Raw genomic sequence first — 26,745 nt, forward strand, 5'->3', positions numbered from 1 at the left:
GCGGGCGGGGCGAGGTGGCCGCCGCGTCCCTGCGCGAGACCCGGGACGGCAGGAGCGCGGAGCCGCCGCTGCCGCCTCGGCCATGCGGCTTTCGGGCCGAGGGCCTGGGCTCAGGCCCGCGCCGCCCCCTGCGCGTCGCCCCCGCTGATCCCGCGCCCCCGTCGCGGGGCGCCGCCGGCACCATGGTGCAGAAGTCGCGCAACGGCGGCGTGTACCCCGGCCCGAGCGGGGAGAAGAAGCTCAAGGTGGGCTTCGTGGGGCTGGACCCTGGCGCGCCCGACTCCACCCGGGACGGCGCGCTGCTCATTGCCGGCTCCGAGGCCCCCAAGCGCGGCAGCATCCTCAGCAAGCCGCGTGCGGGCGGCGCGGGCGCCGGGAAGCCTCCGAAGCGCAACGCCTTCTACCGCAAGCTGCAGAATTTCCTCTACAACGTGCTGGAGCGGCCGCGCGGCTGGGCCTTCATCTACCACGCCTACGTGTGAGTGTCCGCGCCCTGCGCCCCGCATCCGACCCCGCGCGCCGCGGCCAGCGGGGACCGCGTCCCCTGGGCAGAGCGAAGGGCGCAGATTGGAGAGACCAGGAAGGAAGGAGTTCCGGGGTGCGGGGTTCAGGTCGGGCGGGGGCGCCCGTCCCCCGCCCTCTCCCAGGCTACCCCCACACACCTGGGCTTGGCCGGGTTGCATCAGCCCCTCCCCCGCAGGACAGGGTGAGGAGAGCTCTAGGCGCCCCTCCTCAGCCCGAGAGCCTCCTCTACACGGCCACTTTGCCGAACAAAGGGCCAGCGGGGAGGAGGGGGTGGCGCTGTTTGTTCTGCCTCTGCCTCTGGACTCCTGGGGGTCCCCCTGGTCTAGAATGCCCGGGAAGAAGCGAATGATGGGGGAAGAGCTGGCCTCTCCTGCCCTGTCCCCAAAGCCGTTCACTACATCTGGGTGGGCTCCTGCCTTCCTGAAATGGGGAGGGGTCCTCCCATTGCTGCCCACTGCAGCCCCAGGCCAAGGAGAGTTGACTCCTGTGCTCGGTGCCCACCCGGCCCAGCCCCACCTGCATCCCTGACTCCCTTCCGCACCCCCCACCACGCAGCCGGGACCCCACTCTGCAGCTGCTGGCTGCAGAGCAGGTGTGTACCTGCTGCCCCTCCTCATTAGGGCTCCAGAGCCCTTCTGGGCAGAGTGGACGCCCAGGGGCGTGGGCACAGCTGCCTGGGGCCTACCCGCCTGGCTCCAGAAGAGGCTGCCAGAGTCTCCCCGGGCCTGGTGTTCAGGGAACTCCTGGCTCCCTGAACAGGGCCCGTGGCCTCGGCTAGCGTGGTGTGCCCCGGGCCTTCCGTGTGGTGTTGGTGCAAGTCTGTATGTGCGGCCGTGTGGTCAGCCTGGCCTCTGAACTGGCAGGCGCCCTCTCCCATCCCACTGGACTGGGCCAGCTCGGCCATTTTGTGTGATGGCATTTTGGGATGGGAGCGAGGCGCGGATTCTGGGAAACTGCCTCCACCCGACCCCGTGCCCACCTGGGATGAGAGGGGCGTGTCCCTGGGAGTGTGACCCGGCGTGGGTGTTCGACAGACCCTCCGTGGGACTGGCACAGCGACCCTGGCAGGGAAATGCCGGGCTGCTTGCAGAGAGGGAGTCCTGGGGGGACCGTGTCCCTAGGAGGCACCCTGAGCGCTGTCCCCAGGCCCAGCGGGCGGCCGGCCAACCTGGGAGTCCCAGGGGCAGGGGCTCTCCTGGCACAGGGAGCATCCGTTGGCCCCCCGCCGGCCCCCCACAGTGGCTCTGGCTCAGGTGCCCCCAGGCAGGCGATGCCCAGATGTGCTGCCCCTCCTGGGAGGGGCCTTGTGTCCCTCACCAGTGACCCTCCTGCCTTACCTCCCTCCTCACCTGGCTGGGGCCGAGGGGGCTCCCAGTGGGACCGGCTCTGGTCACGCAGGTCCTGGCCTGAGGTGACCTCTGGTACATTCCAGCCCACCCGCAGCCCAGCAGCTGGGCACGAATGGCCCCTCTGTGTGGCCCTATTCCCGGCCCTGAGTGGCCGCTCCCTGCTGGGGCCTGAAGTGACCAGTCCGCGGTGCCAGCTGCCTCCTAAAAGCTGCCGCGTTCACACCCGAAGCAGGGTGTGTGGGGGCCCTGGGTCCGGCTCTGCGCTCCCCTGGGGAGGGGTCTGTGTCCTTTCGTTTCTTTTTCTGGCAACCCTGAATCAGGACAGGCAGCCTGGCCGCATGCGGGTGGGGGCTTTGGGGGAACTGGCCTCCCTTTCAAGGCAGCCCTGCTCCGCCGCCGGCTCGGGCCCCTCCTCGACCCCTCTGCCAGGAACCAGCTTCCCTGAACTCCCCTTGCTCCCAGCTCACAGGCGGGGGTGGGGGGCAAACTCGGAGGGCAGCCCAGGGGCAGGCGTTTCTCCTGGGGAGTGGGACGAGCAGGAGGGGGCTGCCCCGCTGTTGGGTGAGGCACTGAAGTCCAGGGACAGACCCGCTTCAGACCTCAGTGTTCCTGTCAGTGAAGGGGGCCAGCAGGGCCTGGGGGAGAAGCATCCTCAGGGCTGGCACCGCGTGGGCTCTCGCCACGGTGACACGCCTGTCCTGCCAGCGTTGCTCACGGCCCATCCATCACGCAGCCCTGGGGGTTGGAGCTCCCCACTGTCCCTGTGCCCAGCCTGGCTCCAGAGGCCTCTGCCTCCGGGGTGCAGCTGCCCTGGAGCCCTGCTCCCTTGCCCAGCTCTGGCTGACGGAGCGACTCCTGCTTTGGCTTGTGGATTCTTTAACTAAATGAAGTTCAAGCTCCTCCTTCTGGCCTGGTGCTGCGTTGGACCTGGAGACGCCAGGGCCGGGAGGGAGGGACAAGCCCCAGGGTGGCAGTCCTGGCTGCAAACCAGTCCTGGGGTCTGGGGCAGCGCCGAGCCCTCCTGGGCCACCTTTTTTTTGCCCTTTGTCACCAAAGCCCAGTTTCTGGAAGGCGGAGGGGTCCCAGTGGGCCCTTGGGGGCAGCTGCTGTCAGACTTCGAGTGTGGGAGGGAGGCGGCTGCCCTGGGGCCTCCAGGCTGAGTGGGCCTCAGGCCAGGTCCCCCTACTGCCCCGCCCTCTGCGGAAGGGGTTTTCTCCGCAGAAGAGCTCTGGGCGAGGAGCCATGGCCATCCCTCCCTCCGCCTGTGAGCTTTTCCAGAGGCCCTTCTGGAGGCAGCAGCCTTCTGGACTCAGGCGTCAGGAGGGGCTGAGACCCCGAGACCCAGAGGTGTGGGCTGGCTCCACAGAAACCACTGGGACCCCTTCTTCCAGTCCTGGGGCCCCTGGAGGGTCCTTCTCCTGCTCATTCGGGATGGGGAGTGGGCCCTGGGTGCAGTGATGGCCCCCGCAGGCCTGGGTACCACTCCCTCAGCCATGACAGGCCCTTCACCGGGCAGGTGGACAGGGAGGGGTGTGGCCGAGCTGCTGACGGCCCTATACCCACTCCTCCCCATGCCCACTTCTCCCCATGCCCACTCCTTGAAGGTCTCGTGGCCTGAGGGTCTGTGCCTGGAGAGGGGGCATCTCTGTGGACGAGGATTTTCCAGGGCAGGGTCTGGAGTTTTCGGGGATTCCTCAGAGGGAGTGTGAGCCTCAGAAAAGGCCCCAAACCACCCTGCAGGGGCTCTGTGTCTGCTCAGGAAAGGCTCTGGGGGGGTCCTTCGATGGGGGGAGAGTACCCCCTCATCACAGGAGCCTCGGGGGCCTGGTCTCCAGGCTCCGGTAGGCGGGGAAAGGCAGCCACACTTACCGTGGTCTCTGAAATTCCTCACTGGGAGGCCCCACTTCACTGGTGGGGAAACTGAGGCCAGGAAAGGTTGAGTGAGTTCCAAATCGCCCCACTGAAGCTAACAGGGTGTCTGTGCCTCAGACAGGAGCACTTGGGGTGCCGGCTGCCTGACCCCTCAACATCCGGGAGCCCCTGTGAGCAGCCGGGACACCAGCTGGTGAGAAGGGCTGACCCACAGGAATACCTGAGCATGCAGCGGGGGCCTCTCTCTCCGCCGGGCCCCCAAGCCCTCTCCTCGATGGTGGCTAGGGGTGCCTTTGGAAGCCTCTGAGGCCGGGGCTGCTGGGTAGTGCCCCCTGCTTCATGGACCCCCATCCCCTTGTGTGTCCAGCCCAGCCAGGGTGCCTTCCCTTGTGGACCTTGGATAACCCAAGTGGGGTCACATCTTTGCTCCTCCCACCTGTCTGCTGTGGGTGGGCAGGGCTGGGCGGGAGGTGGGCCTCTGCCCTCAGCCTGGGCCCCACAGATCGGACTGCATGTAAGGGGCCAGTGCGGGCCGGCCGACCTGGGGGAAGGCTGTGGGGGCTGCATTCTCAACTCCCTCTGGTCGCCCACCACCCACCGCCCAGCAGTCCTGGGAGGGACCACCTGACCATCAGAGAGTTGGAGAACCTTATGGAAATTCCCCAAAAGGCGAAACCTGGGATCTCAGGCTGCTCCGGCCCATCAGGAGGCCTCAGGCCTCTGGCGGCTTCTCACTCGCACCAGGAATGTAACGTGAACTCAGTCCACGGCAATAGCGTGTTTTAGATTTTGAATCACGAGCTCTGCTCGCGCTGCGGAGTAAGTCTTCACGCACCTCCTGTGTCTGCAGGTGATAGGGAGGCAGGAAGCTCAGTGCTTCACAGTTCCGCCGATCGGAGCAGAGGAAATCGTGGTGTTATTAGGAATCGGTCCAAGTCACACGCTCAGACTAGTCCCCTGGGAGACTCAGCGGGAGGCGGTGCCCGGCCCGCTGGGCTCCAGGCCACGGGTGTGGGTGCCGCCGCTCTGCCTGGCTCCCGTCCTCAAAGTGCTTGAGCTCCGTTTCTTCCAGCCTGTTCTGGAAGAAACGGACTCACTTCCGGGAAGTGCAGTGGGCGGGGGCGTGCAGGTGGCATGCTGCCCACTCTGTCCAGACCCTGGTGGTCTCTGTGGCCCTGCCTGCCTCTGGTTCCCCCCAGCGCATCCATGCGCATCCCTTGCCCAGCAAGCCGCCTGCGTCTGTGGGAGCAGCGCTTCAGGGCCTGCCCTGCCTTCCAGCCCTGGTCCTTCTCAGTGTCCTGTGGAAGGAACAAGGCCCCGGGGACCAAGAGCTCTTTGGGACAAATTATGGAGGGCTGTGTGTTTGGGGGGCATGCAAGGAAGGACTAAGAGGGACACGTGGTGTGTGCTGTGGGGGCCCCGGTGCTCCTTGAGGCTTAGGCTGGGTCCTGTCAGAGGCTGGGACGGCAGGTGGACCCTGGGCGGGAGGCTGCTGCCCCTTCTGCAGGCAAGCTCATGGGGACATCGGCCTGTGTCTTGTTGCCACAGACAGTGCTGCGCGGGCAGGTTGTCTGAAACGGTTTCAGGCACACACGTAGGGCTGTTCTGGGATGGACATTCATGGGCTGGCAGTATCGGCTTGCCACCCTTGTTAGCAGTGCTGTTACAGGGCTCACATGCGTGGTGTGCCGCCACGGTGCTTCTGGATTCCAGACCCCGAGTTTCCTCATCTGTGACGTGGGGGTAACAGTTCTGTGAATCGCTCAACCTGCCACTCGGTGCGTGTGACGTTTGTGAAGCCCGTGCTGGTGTCTTCGCAGGGACAGGCCCAGCCGCATGGTGGCCCTCGGCCTGAGCTGTGGGCGCGGCGGGCGGAGGGTCCCACAGACCAGGCTGGGCGTGTGCTGCCTGTGTCCTGGCCACCTGCCCCTCAGCCTGGCCTTGGTCAGTTCTCAGTCCCGTCAGCCAGAGCCTGGGCCTGGACGGAGGGGCTATTGCCGAACAAGGGCCTGGGGCAGAGAAGATGACGAGATAGAACTGGCTTCTGAACCAAGAGAGAGGCTCTTATTTCGAGGTCGCCAGGCAAGGGGACAGGAGGTGGGACTTAGCTTTGTCTCCGGCATCCAGGGTTCTGGTGAGCTTTGAGGGGTTTCAGCACTGGGTCTTCCTGGACAGCGCTCTGTACTTGGGGAAGGGTGTGGCTTCCGGTTCTGGTCACGCCCTGCTCTGCAGTTCTGTGCGGGGAGCAGCGAAGGGTTCACAGGGTCACTCGGGCGCTTTGGTTGTAGGTCTCATTAGAAACGGGACAGAACTGTTCTGAGCTGGTTCTGCAGTTAGTGTTCAGGGCTGCTGCTTAGGCGTGAGGCTGGGCCTGACGTCCAAGCCGCTTTCCTAAGGAGACTCCCGCTCCACGCGGCCCAGGTATCGGTAGATGCTCCCGTTCTGCGGAATGGCAGACATCCCGGCATCCTGAGCCTCTGATGTGGAGACAGGAGTGGGCTAGCGTGAAGAACACCGTCACCAGCAGGTTGCACCAATGAACCCCTAGACGGCACGGGAACACCACTTGGCCCCGGGACATCGGGTGTCCATGCAAGGTGCGTCTGCCAGGCTCGCAACTCCACAAGGCTGAATCTCGCACTGACCCGGTCACGAGGGCCTTGAGGCTGAGCCCCCCCTCGGGCAGCACTGCCCAAGCATGGGAGACGCCTGCCAGGCAGGCCTGCGGCTCAGCCCAGCTTTCCAACACCCCTCGTGACCGGGTGGAGGAAGCACGTCTTCCTGTCATGGCTGCCGGGTGCCTGTCCGACCGCCCCACGGAGCTCAAGCCGCTTAGCCGGATCCTAAGTAGAAGAAGGAAGCAGACCCAGGGTTGTACCCGAAGGGCAACACGCCGATGGAGGCTTCTGACTGTACAGCATGGTTCTGGGCCCGCCCTGGGCCAGGTCCCCCTCGCATTGCCCCCCGAGCCCTTAATTTGGTCTTGGTGGGGTGGGGGCATGCAGTAGAGGTCAGAGAAGACAGATGCTGGTCACTCACAGGAACGAAGGGAGCCACGGCCACAGGCTCAGCACGGGGCCCAGGGGCCAGGGAGCACACGGGCTGGTCTGGGGTGGAGGGGGCCACGGTTTCTGCCATTTGAGACTAGGATGGATCATGCTTTTAACTCACCTTGGAAGGACACAGGGCCGAAGGCCTTGAGGGTCTCGGAGCCCCCGTGCTGGGGCCTGTGTTCCAGGGGCTCTGCCGGACCTGAGTGGGAGCTGCGGATGACGTTCCAGAAGAGTAAGGGCCTCAGTGGGTTTGTGCAGCTGCCTCTGCGGCCCTTTCAGCGTGGTCCCTCCAGACGCCGGGCTGGTCGGCGTTGGAGCCCGTGGACCCTGCTGTGGAGAGTGGGGCAGTGGTGACACTAAGGGCAGGGACGCGGGTCCCAGCGTGGGGGTCCCCCACCCCAACAAAAGCAGGCCCAGGCTCTGGTTTGGTGTGGCAGCCGGTCCCAGGGGCCCTGGACAGTGCAGTCGTTGCTCTGCAGGCTGTGTTCGGTGGGAACCAATGAGAAGGGCCGGAGTCTGGATGGGGGACGTTGGCGTTTGATGTGGTTCCTCAGGTGCTTGGCATACCTGCTGTCATTTAGCCCCAGACACTGGGGTGTGGGGCCCCAGGTGCAGGCCTGGCAGGTGCGGGGTTTCAGGGGCCCTGGCCTTTGCCCGCAGTCCCTGGAATGCAGGAGGAGATGCCCGCTTGGGGTCGTGACCTGCCTCCCTCAGGGAGGCCCTGGCTTCTCCCCAGCCACTGGCTTCCGGGAGCCTCTGTGCTGCTGCCCAGAAGCAGCCGCCGGCCACAGTGGGGGGCGGTGTGCCAGAGTGGGCATCTGTGCTTTCTCTGGCAGCTCTGAGGGTCGGGCCTTGGCTGCCCCGCTTGGGGGAAATGGGAGGGTGGGTGTGTCCCAGGCCTCCAGCCCGGAGTCTGACTTTTGTCTCCAGGATGTGTGGATGGTGTTCCTTCTAGATTGTTCTGGCTGTCTGAAGAGTGCCGGCACCTTGGTCCCCCAGGTCCTGTCTGGTCTGCTCGGTCCCTACAGGGAGCCTAACTGGAGAGCTCAGAACGTTGGAGTCTGCTTTCCTGTGTAGGTTTGGAAAGAGTACTCGAACACTTGTAGAAGGGAAAAGGCCAGTTTCTCCCGGGCCCCAGGTTTTTGGGGGAGGTGGAGAAACACTTCAGGAAGCCGGTCCCTCAGAAGAGGGAGTGGTGGTGGGAGGGCTCGGCGAGCACTGTGCAGGCTGGTATCTGCTTCCGGTGGGCAGGGTGTTCGCGGGGCCCTGGGGGACCAGGTCCTCGGGGGCCAGGTCGACGGGGGAGCCTGGCTGGGGCCCCAGGAGTTGAGAAGCTTGTTCACCCAGAGACCGGCCTCCAGGAGGAGGAGGAGGAGAAGGAGGGACAGAGTGGCTTCCCAGGCGGCCCTTCCCGCTGCAGTGCAGGGCCTGGCAAGGGGGCGGGGCCTGGGAGCTGGCCGTGGTTCTGAGCTGAGAGCTGAAGAGGCCCTCGTGGGGAAGGGAGTCGGTGTGGGACCCAGGCGGTGGGCAGACAGCGCCGCAGCCTCTTAGACCCTTGGTTACGGTTTGTTACCTGATCACAAACATGGCGACAGCCACCGTAGGGCATTGGGAAGCTGCTGGAAAACGCCGGCGGACCCTCGGTCTCGCCTGAGCTGTTTTCAAGGGCCGGACCCATCTGTGTGCTTCTGAAACAGGGCAGGTGACAAGGTGGCCCTGTCCCCAGTACCCCTTCAACCTTGGGGGCAGAGGGCAGTACCGCCCCTTGGGGACCCCTCCCCAGCCCCGATCCCGCACAGTGCTTCCATGTGCTGAGGCCGAGGGCCTGGCAGGGCGGGGCTGGGGGACCCCCAGAGGCAGGAGTCAGCCGAGGTGGCCCTCTGCTCAGGCCAGCTCCTGGGACAGGGCAGGGCTCTTGCAGGCCCCCAGAGGTGCCTGGTGGGGGGTGAGTGTGGCAGGGAAGTGCAGGACAGGCAGGCCCGGGACGCAGGCCAAGACTGGGCCCCCAGAGTGAGCTGGGGCTGGGGGTGGGGCGCTGAGGCTGACAGAGACAGAGCTCAGTGCCCGCGGTGGAGGGAGCCCGCAGGTCGGAACCCACCCCCCCGGCCACACACAGGCTTCCCAGGCTGACGTCCTCCGCCTGGGGGCGCTGGGGGGGCCCTGCGTGGGGGAGTCTGGAGGGAACCATGTGTGGGGCTTTCGTCTCTCCCACCCAAGCCTGTCCTGTCATGGGGGAGACTGAGGCACATCAGGGGTTCACCCGCCCTCTCAGGCCTGACGGCCTGGTTTTGTCTCCTTGCTGTTTTCTTCTTTTCTTTCACAGAAGTGAAATTCGCAGAACATACGGTTAGTCGTCTCCACGTGAGTGATTCAGGGACTCCCGTCTGTTCTCTCGATTCAAAACTTGCCCGTCACCCCGTGAAACCCAAGCTTGTCAGTCCCCATGTCCCTCCTCCGGCCCCTGGGTTCGGATGGCTGCCCTGGGCGGTTTGTGCAGCTGGAGTCCCACCCACCGTGTGGGTCACCAGAGTGAGGATACCCCGCCACACGGGTGGCCTGTCACCTGTCCGTTTCTACCTTTGCTGTGACATCCGAGTCCCAGTGTCCGCGTGGATGCAAGTCGCTGCTCCTCAGGGGCAGGGCCTTTCTAGCAAGAGGCGTTCGCCCCCGCACGGGCTCCCTGGGCTGGGCAGGGCCCCTCCGAGACCCCACACCCTGCCCTCGGGAGCCCTCTGGTCCCCTGCAGCACCCAGGCTGTCTGCCGGGGACCCCGCCCGGCAGTGCTTGGAGGCAGCTTGCCATTGGGCCTGTCTCCGTGGGGCTGCGGGCCTTTGCTCTCAGGCTGGATCTGACCTCGTGGGCTTGGCCGCCACCAGGGCCGCCCCTGTGGGTGGGTTCCACTTGGGGAGCCCAGTGAGCAGAACGGGCGAGGAGTGCGGGGGACCCCGGCTAGCAGGGGCCGGGACCCCTCTCCAGAGAGTAAAGGGGAAGGAATTGGGGGCCGGGCGGCCTCTTGGAGAAGGTGGTGATGTTGAGAACAGAACCTTGGGGACAGGAGGAGGTGACCGAGTGGCAGCTGTGGGCTCAGAATTCCAGGCAGAACAAGGGGTGTGTGCACAGTCGCTGGGGCAGGGACGCTGCCTGGTGAGGCTGAGGCACAGGTGGGAGGGGCCACAGCGGCTGCGGTGGGGGCGTGGCGAGCCGGGGTGCAGTCAGGGCATCCTGGGTGCAGGAGCTGAGATGCGGTCTTGGGAGGGACGGGGCATCCTGGAGGACCCCTGGGTGGGGCTGTTGTCTGTGAGAAGGGTGGGGGCGGGGAGGTAGAGGGGAGAGCCCAGGGTGGCTGCTGCCTGGTGTGAAGGTCACTCTGATGTGCAGGGGCAGACACTGGGTGAGCCTGTGTCCAGCCCTGTGGTCTGTGTGCGGACAGGTGACTGATGGGGAACAAACCATCCCGTTCGCAGCCGCCCTTTCTGGGGGCCACCTGGGAGGCACCTGGGAAGCCATGTGCAGCCTGCAGCTCCCGGAGCACCTGGGGCTTCCTGGAGTGCCTGCTCTTTTGGGGGCGCCTAGGACCCTGACCTTGACAGCCCCGTGTCCTGTGGCCGAGGCTTGAGGGGGACGCTGGCCACCCTGAGGTCACTGGCCCCTGAGAGCCCCTTGCTGCCCTGGTGTTGGGAGGGGTAGGGCTGGATGGGGGCCCCTGGCCAGTGGGGGGGTCCTGAGCCAGGATGGGACTCTGAGGGTCTGTTGCCCCCTGAGTTGTGGCCTCTCAGGTCTGAGGCATCTCTTGAGCACTTGCGTGTAGAGGCAGGGTGCTGGGTGCTGGCCTGCATCCCTCCCTGCAACCTTAGGCTCAGGTGGGAGCTACCAGAACCTTCCATCCTCACATTAGCAGGCTCAGCTGGGTGCCGGTGGCCTAGGGTGGATTGGAGGACCGGGCCTTGGTGAGCCTCAGCCCCGAGAGAGGGGTCTCGTGCACAGCAACCTCCAGAATGAGGCCTCCCACCCCCTCCAACCCTGGTGGGTGGTGAAGTCATTTTTCGCAGTAATCTGGTTTACGCCTGGAGCGGCCGTGGGCAGCTAGGCTACCCATCACCTCGCCGATCGGAAGTGGCAGTGGGACCTGAAGGCAGAGCAGTTTATTAGGGGGCAAAATTAGATTCCAGGCGGAAAGCTGTCCGCAGCCCTCGTGCCAGCTGAGGCGGGCGGGGTTCCCCAGGGAGCCTAGCCGCCCCAGGTCTGCAGGGCACTGGCCTTGGCCTCACGTGGCCTCTGTGCCTGGGCCCCTGGAGGGGTTGTGTCTGCGGACCCCTCTGGGGGAGGGAGGCTGGGACAACCCTACAGGGTCACAGAGCTGCTCCCTAGCCTCTAGTCGTTTTCCCCTAGCTGTGGGGGGCTTGATTGGGACCCCTCCCCGGCCACCTCCTGGCTCTGCCTGAGAGCAGCCCGCAGGGGTGGCAGGGGAGGGGTCCTGATGGTATGACTCCTCTTCCTCCCACCCTGGACTCGTCCCCTGTGCCCTTGAGATGAGATAGATGCCCTTGCCACCCCCGAGTGGGCGAGTCAGTCTTCGGAGGGGGAGGGAGTCTGGGCTGGAGGGCCACAGAGAGGGTTGCACCCCACTGCACGGAGGCGCCTGCCCAGTCGTCCCCCAACCCCGGTGGAGGGGCCGAGAAAGGAGGTGGCATCAGCTTTGTTACATTTTCCCAAAAAAGAGGTACTTCCTGTATTCCGGTGGGGGGCGAGGGGAGACAGAAGTGGGGGTCTCAGCCTGGAGGCAGGGTCCCTCCCACGCATGCACACCTGTCTGCAGCAGCCGTGCAACCTGGGACCCGCAGGGGGCTGGGGCTGACCACCCCGTGGCTGCCACCACCTCCCACCGCCCGGGGCCCCACCCTGCATCCGACGCCCAGGAAGCTGCCCCGCGCCCTCCTCTTTCTAAAGAGGGTCCTGCCCCCGCTGTGCACCCAGAAGCCCCGATGTCTGGCTGAGAGGCGTGTCCTGTGGGGTGGCCTCCCTCCTGGCTGCTCAGGCAGACAGCGGGCCTGGGCCTGCATCAGACACTCTCCAGCCGGGGTCTGTTTCCCTGCTGCTCAGGTGAGCCCCAGCCTTCCGAGGTGGCTTCCCACGCTGGCTGCCCTTCCTGCTGCCCATCTTGGCCCCTGGAATCGGGACCAGCTGCTTGAGATGCTGTTTCCTTGGCAACCGCTGCCAGCATCGGGTCTCCACTTTGAATTCATTATCATAATTAGCCTGGGGCTGCGGGAAACCACCTTCCCGTCTGTCTCCCATCTTTTCTCCCCTGGCAGCCTGGACGGTTTCTGGCTGGGGGCTGGCGACGCCCCCAGGGCTCCCACCTGCCCATCTCTCTCTCTCTCCTCTCTCGGAGGAAGGGACCCGGGTCCTCTGGAGCCTCCCTTGTCTTCTGGGGCCTGAGGGGGTCAGCGCCCTGGGCACACAGGGCCACCTTCACAGGGCCACCTTCACGGATCCACCAGGGCAGGGCGGGGGCAGGAGCCAGAAGTGGGGTGCCAGCTCTCGGCATGCACGATGCTCGGGCGGGAAAGCTCTTCAGAAACACGGGTGGGATCACCCGTTACGCTCCCATCTCTGGGCACCTGTGGGGGTCTTGACCTGCCCAGGGTGGCCCCTTGGTGGATGGCACCCCCATCATCCTGCTGGAGGGTGGGGCCTCGTGTCTGAGATCCGTGTCCCCAGAGCTGGACCTCCATGAAGTGTCCGCTGTCCCTGAGGACGCTGTGCCCAGAAACCAGGAGGCCAGAGGCCTCAGTTTCCCCAACTCTCTGGGGACCGAGACGCTGCTGTGTGCTGGGTGGGGCGGTGGCCGGTCACCAAGGTGCTGGCCACCAGGAGAGGCCTGGAAGAGTGTGTCTCCACTGTTCGGCTGCTTGGAGGATCGGGGGAGGCCTTGCAGTCTGGGGGTTCCTGTTCCGAGCTGCCGGGGCCCGTCCTGGGCCCGCAGGTCTGGCCTGTGGGCATCTGCCATCTTTGCTCTGGGGATGTGGCAGGAGATGCGCGCAGCATCCCCCCCCCCCATCTGCTCTCCTCCTCCTTGGGTGTGGGCGCTCAGAGTCTCCTTCCTGAGCCGGCGAGACGCCTCCCCCACTGGGAGCCATCTGCGACCGTCTGTTCTGAAGCTTCGAAAACAAGCCTGGAGCTGCTGCCGGCACTTACAGGGTGGGCTGTAGGGGGGGGGGGCAGGTTGTCTATCCCGTGTCCAGGTCGCTGCCCGCTGGGATAGGCTGTACAGCGTGGCTGGGCCATCCCGGAATGTTCTGGAATGCCCTCAGGAAGCAGGGCTGAGAGGGCCTGGTCCCCCTGGGACTTTGAGTGCCCTGCACAGGCATCACAGAGCCAGGAGGTTGCTGCCGGGTTCTCCGGTCGGGCCCTGGAGGTGCCGCCCCCACTCAGTCTCCCTCTGCCTGGAGCTCCCCACCCTTCTGTGCTCTTGGCCCCACCAGCTCCACCCTGCCCTGCAGGCGTGTCCTTGTGGACACTCCTCAGGGAAGCCCACCGGGTTTCTTGTCTCCCTGGATCCCCGCCTCCTGGCGCTGAGCCAGGCCAGGCCCGGGTGCCCCTTCTGCGATGGGTGTTGCCTTCCATGTCCCCCATGGCCAACCTTTGGGTCCCAACCTGGAGTCTCCCACCTTCCACCCCCAGCGGGTCCACTCTGGGCGCGGGCGCTCCCTCCCCACGGCCGGGTAGGGAGAAGACACCCCAGGCAAATGGTCAATTATGAATATGAGGCATGGGAGATATCTGGATGTTTTTCCAGGGCTCAGTTAATTGAATAAATTGGCTAACGAGCAAAGGAAATTAATTGCGGTTTTGAAACTCGGCTGCCTCTCTGTGGCGTTTGTGTCAGCAGGCGCTGTCTGGGCCTGTCCCCTCTGTCAGCGCCTCTGCTGTGTCCGCTGTCCCCCGGGGCGGGGGCAGTCAGCCCTACGGCAGGGGAGGGGGAGGTCTGTGTCTCTTGGTGCAGTCACCACGTTGGAGGGCAGGAGGCGGGGCCTCCCGAGGCTCCTGGGCGCTGAGCGTGCGTGGTGCTGCCCAGGCTTGGGTGCAGGCGGGCAGGCCGAGCGGGTGTTGCGGAGGGTCAGCATGGACCATGCAGCATTGGCCCCGAAGGGGCTCAGCCCCTCCCCCACTGGGGACTCAGCTGGGGCTGGGGTGACGGGTGTCACATGGGAGGGGCATGGTGTGCGCCCTCGCCCCCCTTCCCTTCATTGTGTGTGTTGCGCCCCTCAGGAGCCTGGGACCAGGTCCTCGGGGTCAGGGGCTCTGCGCCCTGAGACCCCACCCCACCCTGTCGGCTCTGGTGCGCGCTGTGGACCGGGCCTCAGCCTCCACGCTGCCTGCGCAGTGGTTCCTGGTGCCTGATGGTCAGGGACCGACAGGGCAGCCAGAGACACAAGTCTGTGGATGGGACCCCCAGCCTGTGGACTCCATGTCTCACGGGACAGGAGCCCAAAACACATGGACCCAGGCAAGGGCTCCGGGGTGGCTGCATGTGAAGGTCAGCATTAACAGGGAGACAGAAAGTTTCTGCCTTGGAGCCTAGAGAGGGACTGGTGAGCAAGAAACAGCAGGCGTGGGGTTGGTGGGCCCAGCCTTCGCCGCTGCGGGGCAGGTGGCAGTCTTGCCTCCAGCCCAGGAGGCCAGGCCTGTTCCCTTTAACTCTGAGTCCAGGGTGTCCCGGGAGCCCGAGGCTGTCAGGGCCCACCAGGACAGATGGGGGGGTGGGCAGAGTGTGGGGTGTCTGCTCTGCTGCCCCGCCCCCTGCCTCCGCAGCTGACCGCGCCTCCCCGGTCCCAGGTTCCTGCTGGTCTTCTCTTGCCTGGTGCTGTCCGTGTTCTCCACCATCAAAGAGTACGAGAAGAGCTCGGAGGGCGCGCTCTACATCCTGGTGAGCCCGTGGGTGGGCGGCGGGAGCAGCCTCTGGCCAAGGGTCCCTCTCCCTTCCCCCAACACCTGGCTGTGCCCCAGCTTGAGATGTACTCAGCACCTGATGCCCCACCCCTTCTCCCCCTCCTTCCGTCCTCCCTGATCCTCAGGGCCCAGGTGGCCCTCCACCACTGAGACGCGGGGTGTCCACTGGCAGACACGGGTGGGGTGGGGCTTCAGGCGCTCACAGCAATCCCCCAGGGGCAGGGGCGGGTGCCATGGTGACCACATTGTAATCTCTGTGTTGCTGTTGGGGACGGAGGGGCCTCCCGGGTCCAGAATGCACGTCTGGGGAGCCCTTGTCCCGGGCTTGGGGGAGGGCCCAGCGGAGCCAGGCCAAGGCCCCGCGGTCCAGGCCCGGCGGTGGCTCAGCTGCGCCCCCTGCAGGAGATCGTGACCATCGTGGTGTTCGGAGTGGAGTACTTCGTGCGCATCTGGGCTGCAGGCTGCTGCTGCCGGTACCGCGGCTGGAGGGGGCGGCTCAAGTTCGCCCGGAAGCCATTTTGTGTGATCGGTGAGCCCGCGTGGGGATGCAGGGCGGACAGGGGCCCTGGAAGGAGCGGGTAGGCCAGGCGAGACTGTGGGATGCTCCGCCCATGTGACCTCAGAGCTTGTGGTTCGCCCGGCCGGAAAGGCAGAGGGGCGAAGGGCGGCTGTGCCCCGGGCAGGGCTGGGCGGACACCAGCCACCGTCCCCACGCCGGGCACTCTGCCTGTGCCTCCGTCCATCTGTCCACCCTCCTGGAACCCCAGCCGGGCAGCCCCCCAGCCCGCAGCCTCCTCGAGCTCCCATCTCCACAGACATCATGGTGCTCATCGCGTCCATTGCGGTGTTGGCTGCTGGCTCCCAGGGCAACGTCTTCGCCACCTCCGCGCTCCGCAGCCTGCGCTTCCTGCAGATCCTCAGGATGATCCGCATGGACCGGCGCGGCGGCACCTGGAAGCTGCTGGGCTCCGTGGTCTATGCCCACAGCAAGGTGAGCCGGCACCTGCGGAAGGGCCCAGGAGGTCCCTTCATCCGCCCCGCTGGCTCCCCCGGCTCCTCGAGGGCAGCCAGGTGCAAATGCCCCATCGATGCCCTAGCCATGCCCATTTAGGCTGAGACTGGCGGTGGCCGCTGACAGTGGAACCCCAAGGTGTCTGCACAACACTCCCCACATCTAGGGAGCCCCTAGTGGCCCCAGACTCTGTCCAGCCTGGCTGTGCGGCCCTGCTCGTGGATGGGCCCACACGGCCCCTCCCATCTGAGCCCTGAGCGGGGGATGGGTCAGCAGGACCAAGGGTGTTGGTCCCCCAAAGTGCTGAGGTGCTGGACCTCCCAGGGACAGCAGGCAGTCTGGGGGTCTCCACCAAGCTCAGGGAAGTTGAGGTCAGGTCTCAAGTTCCAACGTTCTCTGGCCTGATGGCCTGTCGGCCTGTCAGCTGCTTTGGGACACTTTCAACCTGGCTGGATGTACATGCTGGGCTGTCCTCAGCTGCTGTCCTCCCTCGTGTGAGGTGCATGGGTGTGGGGACACCCAGGGAAACCAGCTATACCCCTGTCGCCTGCCGCAAGCTTGGGGCCGTGGCCGGGAAGCTGCCAGCTCTGGAGAGAGTCTCCCGGGGGGGGCGGGCTGGGCTGGACGCTGGCCCGGTGCGCTGACGCGGCCAACTCTCCAGGAGCTGGTCACTGCCTGGTACATCGGCTTCCTGTGCCTCATCCTGGCCTCGTTTCTGGTGTACCTGGCGGAGAAGGGGGAGAACGACCACTTCGACACCTACGCTGACGCGCTCTGGTGGGGCCTGGTGAGTCCCAGCCGCCTGGCTCAGTGTCCTTGATGGAGACGGGGTCACTGGGTATGGCCTTCCTTGGGGACCCTTGTCCACGCCCTCATGTGCCCCTGACCCCCGGGGCCTGGGCTAGAGACGTCTGGGCTCTCTCTGGCCAGGGACATCTCCCTGAGACCACCTGCTGGCCACTTGGGGCCATGGTGCCCAGGTCGGCTGGGGGTGGGTACTCCGGCTGGTGTGTGGGTGGGGAGTGTCCAGCCCCGGGGGGTCCGTGTGGCCAGTGTGATCATCTTCCTCCCTCCCCCCTCCCTTGTGGCCTACCTGTGTGTGAGCCCTGCTGGAGGGGCAGACCGGCAGTCCTGCCTGTCACGTTGAGGGACAGAAAAGTTTGTAAAAGGGAAACCGCCCTCCGCCCCCAGGGTGGTCTGGATCGGGTGGATCCAGGCCCCTGCTCACGGCCCCTCTGTCTCTCCTGGCCTGAGCTTACAAGTTACCCACTAAGGCAGCCCATGGCCCTGCCCCATGTCTCACCACGTCCCCTCCCCCTTGTCTTTCCTCTCCGCACTGCCCCTCTCAGGCCCTTCCTGTACCTGCCGGCTGCCGGCCGCTGGCCTCGGTCCTGTGGCAAGTGTGACAGCTGTCTCCTGGGCTCTCCCAGCCATGACATGGGGACAGAGCCTTCAGATGCCCTTCCCCGCCCTGTGTGTTTGGGAAAGAGGGAGACGTGGGGAGTTTCCGTGTGTTTGTTGCAGGGTTGAAGGTTGGCTGAGGCTGGCCCTGGCCTCATCGGGGCCCGTGGGGGCGGTGTGGCCTCCGTGTCTCTGCCACCTCCCAGGGTCCAGCCTGCCCTGTGGGGGTTGCTGAGCCCTTGCCTTCAGCCTCCCGGGACTGAGGAGGAGAGGCCGGTGTAGGGCCACTGGCCTCTGTGTGGCCACTGCCCGGCCTGGGCGTGACCACGCTCGCTGTCCTGCAGATCACACTGACGACCATCGGCTACGGAGACAAGTACCCCCAGACCTGGAACGGGAGGCTCCTGGCAGCTACGTTCACCCTCATCGGTGTCTCCTTCTTTGCTCTTCCTGCCGTGAGTCCTGCTCCCTTTCCGCCTTGGGTGGGGGTGGGGTCTCGGGCTCCTGAATGACCCCTTGGGGAATGTGGGTGGGCAGCCTGCTGGGCGCTGGAGGTGGCAGCCAGGGGCAAGGGGCACCCTTCCTGGGACCCCCAGTGGGGCTGCCCTGGCTGGGAGCTGGTGGCCTCCGCACCACGCCATCAGAGAGCTCTGAGTGTCCCCAGGCTGTGGCTTCTGGCCCTGAGTGTCTTGGTCAACGTCAGTTCCTCCCAGTTGGGCAGGCTGGCCAGCAGGGCCCTCATGAGCAGGATCAGCGCCGGGTGGTGACCCGCTCCCTTGTCAGGCCTCCAGGGGACTGAGGGCCCATCTCCTGCAGAGGGACATGGGCTCTTTAACTGTCCACTCAGGGCCGGCCGGCTGGGCCAAGGGAAGCTGGTGAGCGGGAGGCTGCTGTCCCAGGTGGCCCTTGGCCAAGAGCCTGGCTGGAGCTCGCTGCAGCGTGGACAGATCAGGGAAGGGACGCACTCAGCTTGGGCCCTGCCATGCTCCAAGCTGGCATGTCCTTTAACCCAAAGCCAAATGTTTCCCCCCAACCTGGTGTCCAAATGATTGGGGCTGAGGAGGTGGGAGGTGGAGCCCCAGAGGCAAGTGTGGGGTGGGATGGGGCGCTGTCTGACCCTGGTGACTTGCAGGGCATTTTGGGGTCTGGCTTTGCCCTGAAAGTCCAGGAACAGCACCGGCAGAAGCACTTTGAGAAGAGGCGGAACCCCGCCGCGGGCCTGATCCAGGTGAGTCCAGGTGGCCCCCCCAGGACCTGCGGAGCCCCTGACCCGGTCCTACCATGCGCAGGAGCAAAGCCCTACTCGTGTTGTCCCTGGCTGTGGACAGGCCCTGGTCCCTCTGCAGGAACGTGTTGGGTGTGGGAAGTCTGGTCCGTGTGCTGAGGACCGGGTGGTCGGCCAATGATGATGCTGTGCTGGCTGCTGTCCCATGTGGGCCCCGGCCCCAGGCCAGGCCGTCACCACCGCCACCTGGCTGCCTTTTACAGGGCCCTGTAGGCAGAGGCGTTCTCACGCTTGTGCTGCACTTGGGGGTGGGGGCTCGAGATCCCCCCTCCAGTGGCCTGGAGGTGCTTGAGCCCCGTTGGTGCTCCCGGCTCACACAGCCAGCCCCACTGCCGAGACGCGGCAGCCTCTCCGTGTCCTGAGTGTCCTGCCTTTGCGTCACTCAGCTGGACACTCACAGGGCTGGAGCAGCCTCCCAGGTGGCGTCTGTCAGACGCACAGGCAAGTGGGCTGGCTGCAGCCACTGGGGCCGGGGACAGCAGTCCGGACCAGCCACAGACAGGCTGAGACACCTGGAAGGAATAGGCCCAGGGGAGAGACGCTGGGAAATCAGGGCTCTGGAAAGACCCCACATACGGGGGGACCTCGAAGGCCCCATACAAGTCCACAGCTGGACGCAGGGTCAGAGGAGACTGGAGAAGACCCCAAGCTTCACCTCAGGCTGACCTTTGGGCTTTGTGCGAGCAGGAAGTGTGGGTGAACGCAGGGGTGTGCGCAGCTGTGCCAAGTACTGGGAGGGCCAACTCGGGGCCACACGGCAACGACGGAGTCTTTGGCTTCTTGGGTTTAAGGAAACCTCTTTCACATCGTTGGCAGAGCGCTGAGCTAATGGAACATGGCTCAAGTGACCACACACAGCAGGGAGTGCTGTGTGCATGGGGTTGTTCAGAAAAACCATTGAACACACCACTCGGGAGGGGGCAGAGCCTGGCCCCCAGAGGTTCCATGTCACACTATCAAAACATCCAGTTTTCAACAGGAATATGAGGCAGAAGGAGGAGGGAGGGAGAGCAAGGGACACAGAGAATATTTGGAGAAATAAGGCTGAAAACTTTCCAAGTTTGGTGAACGTCACAAATCTCCAAACCCAGGGAGCTCAGGGAACTCCAGCCAGTGAAAAAAGATCCGCAAGGAGATGCCTTGGGGTCAGACGGCTAAAACCCGAGGACAGAGAGAGGACCCCGGAGGCCGCGGGACAGGTGACACTTCAGGGATGAGGATCTTCAGTGAGATGCTTAACTAGGGAAGCTGCGGGGGCGGGAGGGGGTGTGTGTGTGACACATTTGAAGTCCTGAAGATTCCTGTCAAAGAAGAATCACATTTCTGGAAAAGCCACCCTTCAACAGTGAAGGAGGAATGAAGACGTCCCCGCACAATCAAAAGCTGAGGGGGCTGGTCACCGGCAGACCTGCCCACACGGAACGCCGGAGGGCGTCCTCCGTACCGGAGGTGAGGGCACCGGGCAGTGACTCCAACCTCGTGAGCGCTGGTGAAGGCGCCCGCGGGGGTAAATGCAGATGCCAGTGATCGTGTGTTTTTGACTTGAAACGTGGTTCCCCCATATGGTTTAAAAGGCAAGCGCATAAAGCAATAATCGCGCATCTACATTTCCGGGCACATGACATGTAAAGATGCCGCCTGTGACAATAACAACAGAAGGGGAGCTCGCTGACGCTGTCTTGCTCTGGACTCAAACCAGACTCTCCTGTGTTTGCAGGGTCCGTCGTGACCCCCAGGGTAACCGTTAGTAACAGAAACGTAAGAGCTAAAACCATAAAACTCTTAGAAGAGAGCGCAGTGTGAGTCCCCATGACCTTGGCTTCTCAGAAATGACACCAGAATTGCAAGCAGTGAGAAGTACAGACAAATAGAACTTCGTCAACATCAACCACTCCGCTGCATGGAAAGGACACTGTGGAGTGAAGAGACAGCACAGAGCGGGGGGAAGGCATTTTTGCAAATCAGGCACCTGATGAGCGTCTAGGGTCCAGAATGTCTCAGGGACTCTCACCGCCCACTAGGAAGTGGGCAGAGGGCTCCCACAGACACCTATCTCCCCAGAGGTGTGCGTGGACCGGCCAGCCGAGAAATGCCTTCAGCACCGCAGCGAGCGGCCAGCTCTCCGCTGGGAGAGGAGGTGGAGGGAGGGAGCCCCACCCACTGCCGGGGATGTGGGGGAGGACGGATGTGAAAGGGTACGGCTGCCCTGGGGAAGTCCGGAGTCCCTGAGAAAACCATCATGTGACCCAGCGACCAGCTTTTAAGTGTGCGCCCCAAAGCACTGAAAACAGGCGTTCAACCACACACGTCCACACCGACGTTTGCAGCAGCTGCACTCACAACGGCCGGAGGCGGGACTCCCGCGTGTAGGTCAGTGGAGGGAGGGGTGGACAGAGTGGCATTGCCATCACATGGGAGAGTGTTCAGCCTTAAAAAGAACAAGGCACGTGGATGGGCCTCGACAAATGGCTGCGTGAAGAAGCTGGCACCAGAGGCCACACGTCCTGAGTCCCTTGGAAAGAAGCCCTGGTGGCTGTGCAGATGGGGGTGGGCAAGGCTTGGGGGGCCCTGGGGGGGCCTGCCGATGGGGGTGGGGTGGTTCATGCTCGGGGGATGGGAGTGTGGGGCCTGATAGTGCTGAGAGTCCTGCAGCAACGAGAACGTACTAACTGCCCCTGGATCGTGAGCTTTAAAGGGGTGACGGGAATTTTGGTAATTTCGCCACACGTACGAAAGTTGGGGATAGAGGCCCGGGCCAGGTCGAGGATGGTGTCACTAGCAGGCCCGGACCCCGTGTGGTGCTCAGTTTGCCTCCCCCACTGCCTGTGAGCCTCCATGCTTGGAGGATGGGGGCCTGTGTCCCCTATCCCCTATCTCCTGAGGTCGCATGCTGGCTGGTGCCCTCAGGATTGGGGAGGCAGGAAGTGAGCATGGGGCAGGTTATCACTGTCCAGTGTCAGGGAAGACCTGCTCCACGGCCAGCCCCCACCAGCCAGGTGGCAGCCATGTGGCCCCATCTACAGAGGGCACACTGAGGCGCCTGCGGGTGGGGACAGGCGGGAGGGCCCCGTGGGGTCGCCGTGGCCCCAGCCCTGGCCCGTGGCTGACCCACCGTGTCTGCCCCACAGTCCGCCTGGAGGTTCTACGCCACCAACCTGTCGCGCACGGACCTGCACTCCACGTGGCAGTACTACGAGCGCACGGTGACGGTGCCCATGTACAGGTACCGCCGCGCCCCGGCGGCCTTCCGTCCCGCCCCACTGTCCGCTCAGAAGCCCCATTTTTGGTTGTTCATTCTTTTCATTGATTTCTGTTTCTTTTTTTCCTTTAAAATGTATTTCTTTTCAAAATGGAGTTCTGCGTGTGGTTTATTTCACTGTTGATTTCGCTTCGTTTCATGACCCGCGCGGCTTTTATTTTCACCCCCATCCCCCCTGCCCTCCCCCACCACTTATCCCCCTGCTCCTCGCCAGAGCTTGGGCACTCGCCTGGGGCACAGTGACCGTTGGGGCAGCCGCACGACTTAGAGCACCAAGGTCTCCGCATGGAAAAGGGGGTGATCCTAGACCGCAGCAAAGCTTTAGAACCGGGTGACCCGGATACCCTGGGGTTCCAGGCGGCCTCGGGTGGGCGAGGGGGGTGGGAAGCCCAGTCTGGGTGTGGTTGGCAGAGGCACCCCCAGGCTGTGAGGCCGCGTGGTCAGCAGGCAGAGTGCTTCCCAGCCAAGAGCAGCTGGCAGCCCTGATGGGAGTGCCCAGCCTGGATTGCCTGTGCCCAGCCCTGGCTCAGACAGAGGTCTGAGGTGACAGGTCCGGTGGCCACCTGCTGTCCACTCGGGCCTGGTGCCCCAGGTGGGTGGGCGCCACCCTGCCCTCTGCCCGAGGCTGTCCCAGGAATCCCTGCCTTGGGAGCCCTCACTGACTGAGTGTCCTGAAGTCAGGGCTGGCCTGGCACCCAGAGGCGGTCCCCACCTGCCATCGACCTCAGTGGGCATTTGTCACCTGGGAAGAGGGTGCCGTCCCCCACGCCACATCCATCCGGAATGCTCTGCCACCCACGGCCTTGCGCCCCTGGCCTCCCAGCCGAGGCGGGGGGCCCACGCGCTAACCTTCTCTGTTCTGTTGTTTCCCCCGCTCTCCTCGACTCTTTTCTCGTTTTCTTTTTCTTATCCCGTTTTTTTTTTTTTTTTTTTTTTTAAATTTACGTTCTCTGCCCTTGTGTGTGTGTGAAAACACTTGAAAGCTCGCAAGCTCAGACCTACGGGGCCTCCAGGTAGGACCTGCATGGGACAGAGGCGTGTGGTGTGGTCTGTGCTCCGTGTGGGCTGTCCTGGGGCCGCCCGGCGACCCCTGCACCCTGCCCCAGCCTGTGGTCCAGCTGGCCGGGCGCTGCCCTCGGCACCCCCTGCTCCCGCCTGGGGTGCACCTCCCTCGCCTCCCTGGTGTCTCCTCCCGACTGTGCCCTGCCTCCCCCTCAGCCGCTTTCCTGTGCTGGATCCATCTGTCCCAGGTCGTCCTCTGTCCCTTGTCCTGCTCCCTGCCTTGTCTCAGTGGCGGGGGTCACTCTGGTGCCTCCATCCTCGCCCTACGGGCCCCCATCACACGGCGCAGAGGCGGTGGAGCTGGGGGTTTCCATGTCCCTGCTTGGGGACATCCCAGTGGGCCCCGCTCCTGGCAGGCACCCCACCCTGCACCTGGGTCCTCTGTCCAGGCAGCTGGGCTCTGGGGCTCTCTGTGTACTGGCTCCAGCGAGCAGGAGGCACAGGCCCCGGGAGGAGAGGGACCTGACCCCAGGCCTCTGTGGAGGAGAAGGTGGTGATGGGAGCCAGGTCTCCCCATTGCGGACCCGGGAATCCTGGGACTCCGGGCTGCCAGGCGGTTTGGGAGACCCTGCTCAGACCCCGACGAGCTCCTTGACCTGGGAGGTTTCCCCAGTTCATCTTCTCTAGCCAGTCCACCTCTCCTGGGGTCTGCAGAGGCTCTCCGCCCCCAGCCTTGGGCCTGGGTAGCTGGAGTTGTCCCCAACCCTGCTGGTCCCCTGACCAGCTGCTGCTCTGTCCTGGGGGTGCCCCTGATGTGCCCCCCACTCCTGTCAGCACACTGCACCCTCGTCCTCCCCAACTGACCGCCCTCGTAGGTGATGCTCTGCGTGTGGTGTCCGCTTGCCCTTGCCCCAGCCTGCCCGCCCATGTCCCCCCCACCCCCCCGCTGCTGTGTGTCCAGGGCATGCTGTCCCATCCGTGTGTCTCTCCCTCCAACCTGTGTGGGGGGGGCTGACCTGCGTCTCTGCACCAGGCTGGCGGGTGGGTGGTCGAGGGGAGTGGGGAGGCCCCTGTGTCCCCGGGTCCAGTCTCGGGGACTCCTCTGGGCCCACAGCATGGTGGCCGACTGCCCACCCTCCTGCTCAGTGCTGGCCCTTGAGTGCGGGCAGCCCTGGCTAGGGGAAGAGGGTGGGCTCGCGGGACCACCCTTCCCCACGTGTCTGGGCAGCACTGCCTGGCCTGGCCATGCTGGGCCTGCAGAGGGGACAGCGACTGGCCAGGGCAAAACCAGAGACGGTGGCCAAGGTCAGGGTCACGTGTGCGGTGGAGCTGCTGAGTGTTTGAGTGTGAAAATGACGGGTCTGTCACTCAGAGAGGGGGCAGACGTCTGTGGGGGGCGGGGGCTCCAGCCTTCCCTGGAGGCAGAAGGACAGAGGGACCCGTATGGCTCAGCCACAGGTCGGGGGCAGGCCCAGGAGGAGACAGGACCGGGGGGAGGCTCTGACACAGCCCCCTGCGGTCAGGGGGCCCCAGAGCCAGGAGGCAGGAGGGTGGAGGGCCTGGGACTCAGCAGGCTGATGGCTGAGTGGGGTGTCGCTGTGGGGGCAGCTGGGTTAGGAGGGAGAGACCTGGAGACAGGGAGCCTGGGGCCTCCCCAGGACCCCCCTGGGCCTGCAGACCCCCTGCCCTGGTGTGAAGGCCAGGCCTCAGTTCTTCACAGAGGTTCTATCTGGACTTGCCTGGTGGCTGGTGGTGGGCACGGGCTGAGGCGGTCCCTGGGGTGTGGCAGCTCCGGGGAGCAGGGCCCTGGAGCAGAACCAGGTCCACTGTCTGGGGTCCCAGGGCCTCTCCCTGTGCAGGCAGCTTCTCTACAGCCCAACAGAGCTTCTCTGCCACCCTGAACTTGCCCCAGCTCTGCAGACAGGGCCCGGCAGCCTGTGTGCTCGCTGTGCAGCCCTCAGGGGTGTTCAGGGCTTGGAGAGGGGAGGGGCAGGTGTGAACCCCCTGCCTGGGTACTGGCACCCGGCTTGGCCTGCTCCTCGCAGTCAGGGGCCGGGGCCCTGGGGACGAACCTGGGCTCTGCTCCTCCCCCTACTGCGTCAGCTGGTCACTATGCACTCCCAGGGGTGCAGTAAGGGAATGTGGGCCCTGGGTCCCCTGCCCCAACCTCTCCTCTTCCTGCTGGGCACAGGCCACACCCCCTGTCCCTGGGCTGGGGCAGGCGGGAGCTCACCGGCCTCTCCTGCCTGCAGACTCATCCCCCCGCTGAACCAGCTGGAGCTGCTACGGAACCTCAAGAGTAAATCCGGACTCACGTTCAGGTCAGTAGAGGGGCTGACGGCAGCATGGGGGGTTCGTCCATCCTCCTGGGGGCCTGCTGCCCACGGGCACTCAGCAGGGGCAGGTCACCCCCACATGGAGCGGCCATGGGACCTGGTGATGCCAAATGCTGGGCACAGAGGTTGGGGGGGGGTTAGTGGAGAGGATAGTGGCCCATGTCAAGAGTCCTGAGTGGGGCAGAGCAGCTGAGGGAGGTCAGTGCTGGCCCCCCCAAAGACGTGTCCATGCCCCGGAGCCTGCGAATGCGACCTGATTGTGGGAAAGCCTTTGCCGATGTGACTGAGCGAAGGGTCTCAACGGGAGACCGCTCCCGTTCAACACGTCTCTGAATCCAACTACAAGCGTCCTCATACTAGACAGCGAAGACAGGTTGAAGTGGCCACCAGCCCAGGGACACCTGGGTCCACCAGGAGCGGAAGGACTGTCCCCTGTAGCCTCAGAGGGCGCTCCGGCCCCCAAGCTTGCACCCCTGGCCTGTGGAACAGGACAGTATCCATTTCTGTGGTTTGAGCCCCCAGCCCGTGGCCCTCGATCAAGGCAGAGACAGGAGTGCACACTGGTCCCCGTGTGGGAAGTGGGGCACTGCGGGGACAGGTGCTGGACCTTGCAGAAGTGGCCTTGGGACCGGGTGACAGGCGGCGGGCAGTTTGGGGAGAGCTGTGAAGAGCGCGAGCAAAGAGGCCCGGCGGTGTCGGGGAGCAGCTGCTGAGCATGGGGACACGCAAGGTGGCTGTTCCCAGCACGTGCTTGGACGACGGAGGGACTTGAAGGAGTCCTGGGCGAGGTCTCAGCTGGAAATGGGGAACATGGCCTGGTCGTCGGGGGCTGAGCCGTGTTGCCGAGTGGGGTGCGCAGCAGAGCTGGACAAACTGGGACATTTAGCCCAGGTCCCCAGCTGGGGGTGGGCGGTGCGGCCTGGTTTCTTCTGCCATGGATGGAAAGATGCGGGAGGGAAGGACGATCTGAACCCAGAGAGGACTGGCAAGCAAAGAGAAACCAGCCTCGAAGGCGTGGGCCCGTGAGCTGTCCAGACCGTGAAGGACGGTGAACTGGGACACCCACTCAGGGGGAAGTGGGCTTCGGGGCCTTGGCCAGGCGCAGGGTGGGACGATGTCTGCGGGAGAGGTTCTGTGCCTTGTGGGCCCACCAGCCCTCGGGCAGAGGCAGGCGAGCAGAGGGGGCTCCAGGAGAGAAGCTGGAATGGCCGGAGACCCTCTTTACTCCAGGACCTGCCTCCTGGCGGCCCGGGGACCCTGGGCTGTGGGTGTGGGGCGGGCGGGGTGGGCTGTGCTGGGTGCCGAGGGAAGCCCACCGGGTCGGGCTGTTGGGTGGGTGAGGGGGCGGGTGTGCCAAGCGGGGTCAGCCCTGACAGTCTTGTTGCTTCTGTTTCAAGGAAGGAGCCGCAGCCGGAGCCAACCCCCAGGTCAGTGCCCCCGACCCCCGAATCTGCGTGCCTCGCTGCCCGCCCTGGGGAGTTCTGTGCAGGGCTGTGCCTGGGCCCCTGCCTGGCGGTGAATACCCGGTGCTGATGGGGGGCCCCTGGGTCTGTTTCCGTGTTTCTGGGAGGGCAGGCCCTGGGCCCCTTCGGGGGTTTTCGTGAGATCCCAGCAGGGTCAGGGCCGGGAGTAGGGCCGGCGGTGGAGGAGGGCCATACTGAGGACTGAGGACTGGCCTAGGGGCAGACCCTGGTTTGT

The 26,745-nt window shown here is 64.9% G+C and overlaps 1 protein-coding gene across 6 annotated transcripts in view; it reads left to right on the top strand.

Annotated features, from left to right (window-relative positions):
- KCNQ2 (potassium voltage-gated channel subfamily Q member 2) overlaps positions 1-26,745 on the top strand; it is a 42,284-nt gene continuing 15,539 nt past the window's right edge. For 4 of the 6 annotated variants that reach the window (XM_053927059.1, XM_053927064.2, XM_053927061.2 and 1 more), the window contains exons 1-11: positions 1-478; positions 14,639-14,729; positions 15,155-15,281; positions 15,568-15,743; positions 16,426-16,551; positions 17,510-17,620; positions 18,298-18,393; positions 21,579-21,673; positions 22,693-22,722; positions 24,964-25,032; positions 26,445-26,474. In XM_053927059.1, the coding sequence (XP_053783034.1) occupies positions 183-478; positions 14,639-14,729; positions 15,155-15,281; positions 15,568-15,743; positions 16,426-16,551; positions 17,510-17,620; positions 18,298-18,393; positions 21,579-21,673; positions 22,693-22,722; positions 24,964-25,032; positions 26,445-26,474 (1,247 nt within the window). In that variant the 5' untranslated portion in view covers positions 1-182. The remainder of the gene's footprint in view (positions 479-14,638; positions 14,730-15,154; positions 15,282-15,567; positions 15,744-16,425; positions 16,552-17,509; positions 17,621-18,297; positions 18,394-21,578; positions 21,674-22,692; positions 22,723-24,963; positions 25,033-26,444; positions 26,475-26,745) is intronic. The other 2 variants (XM_053927060.2, XM_053927062.2) reach the window with 1 other exon arrangement.

The sequence above is a fragment of the Desmodus rotundus genome, chromosome 6, assembly GCF_022682495.2.
Source record: "Desmodus rotundus isolate HL8 chromosome 6, HLdesRot8A.1, whole genome shotgun sequence".
Lineage (NCBI taxonomy): Eukaryota > Metazoa > Chordata > Mammalia > Chiroptera > Phyllostomidae > Desmodus > Desmodus rotundus.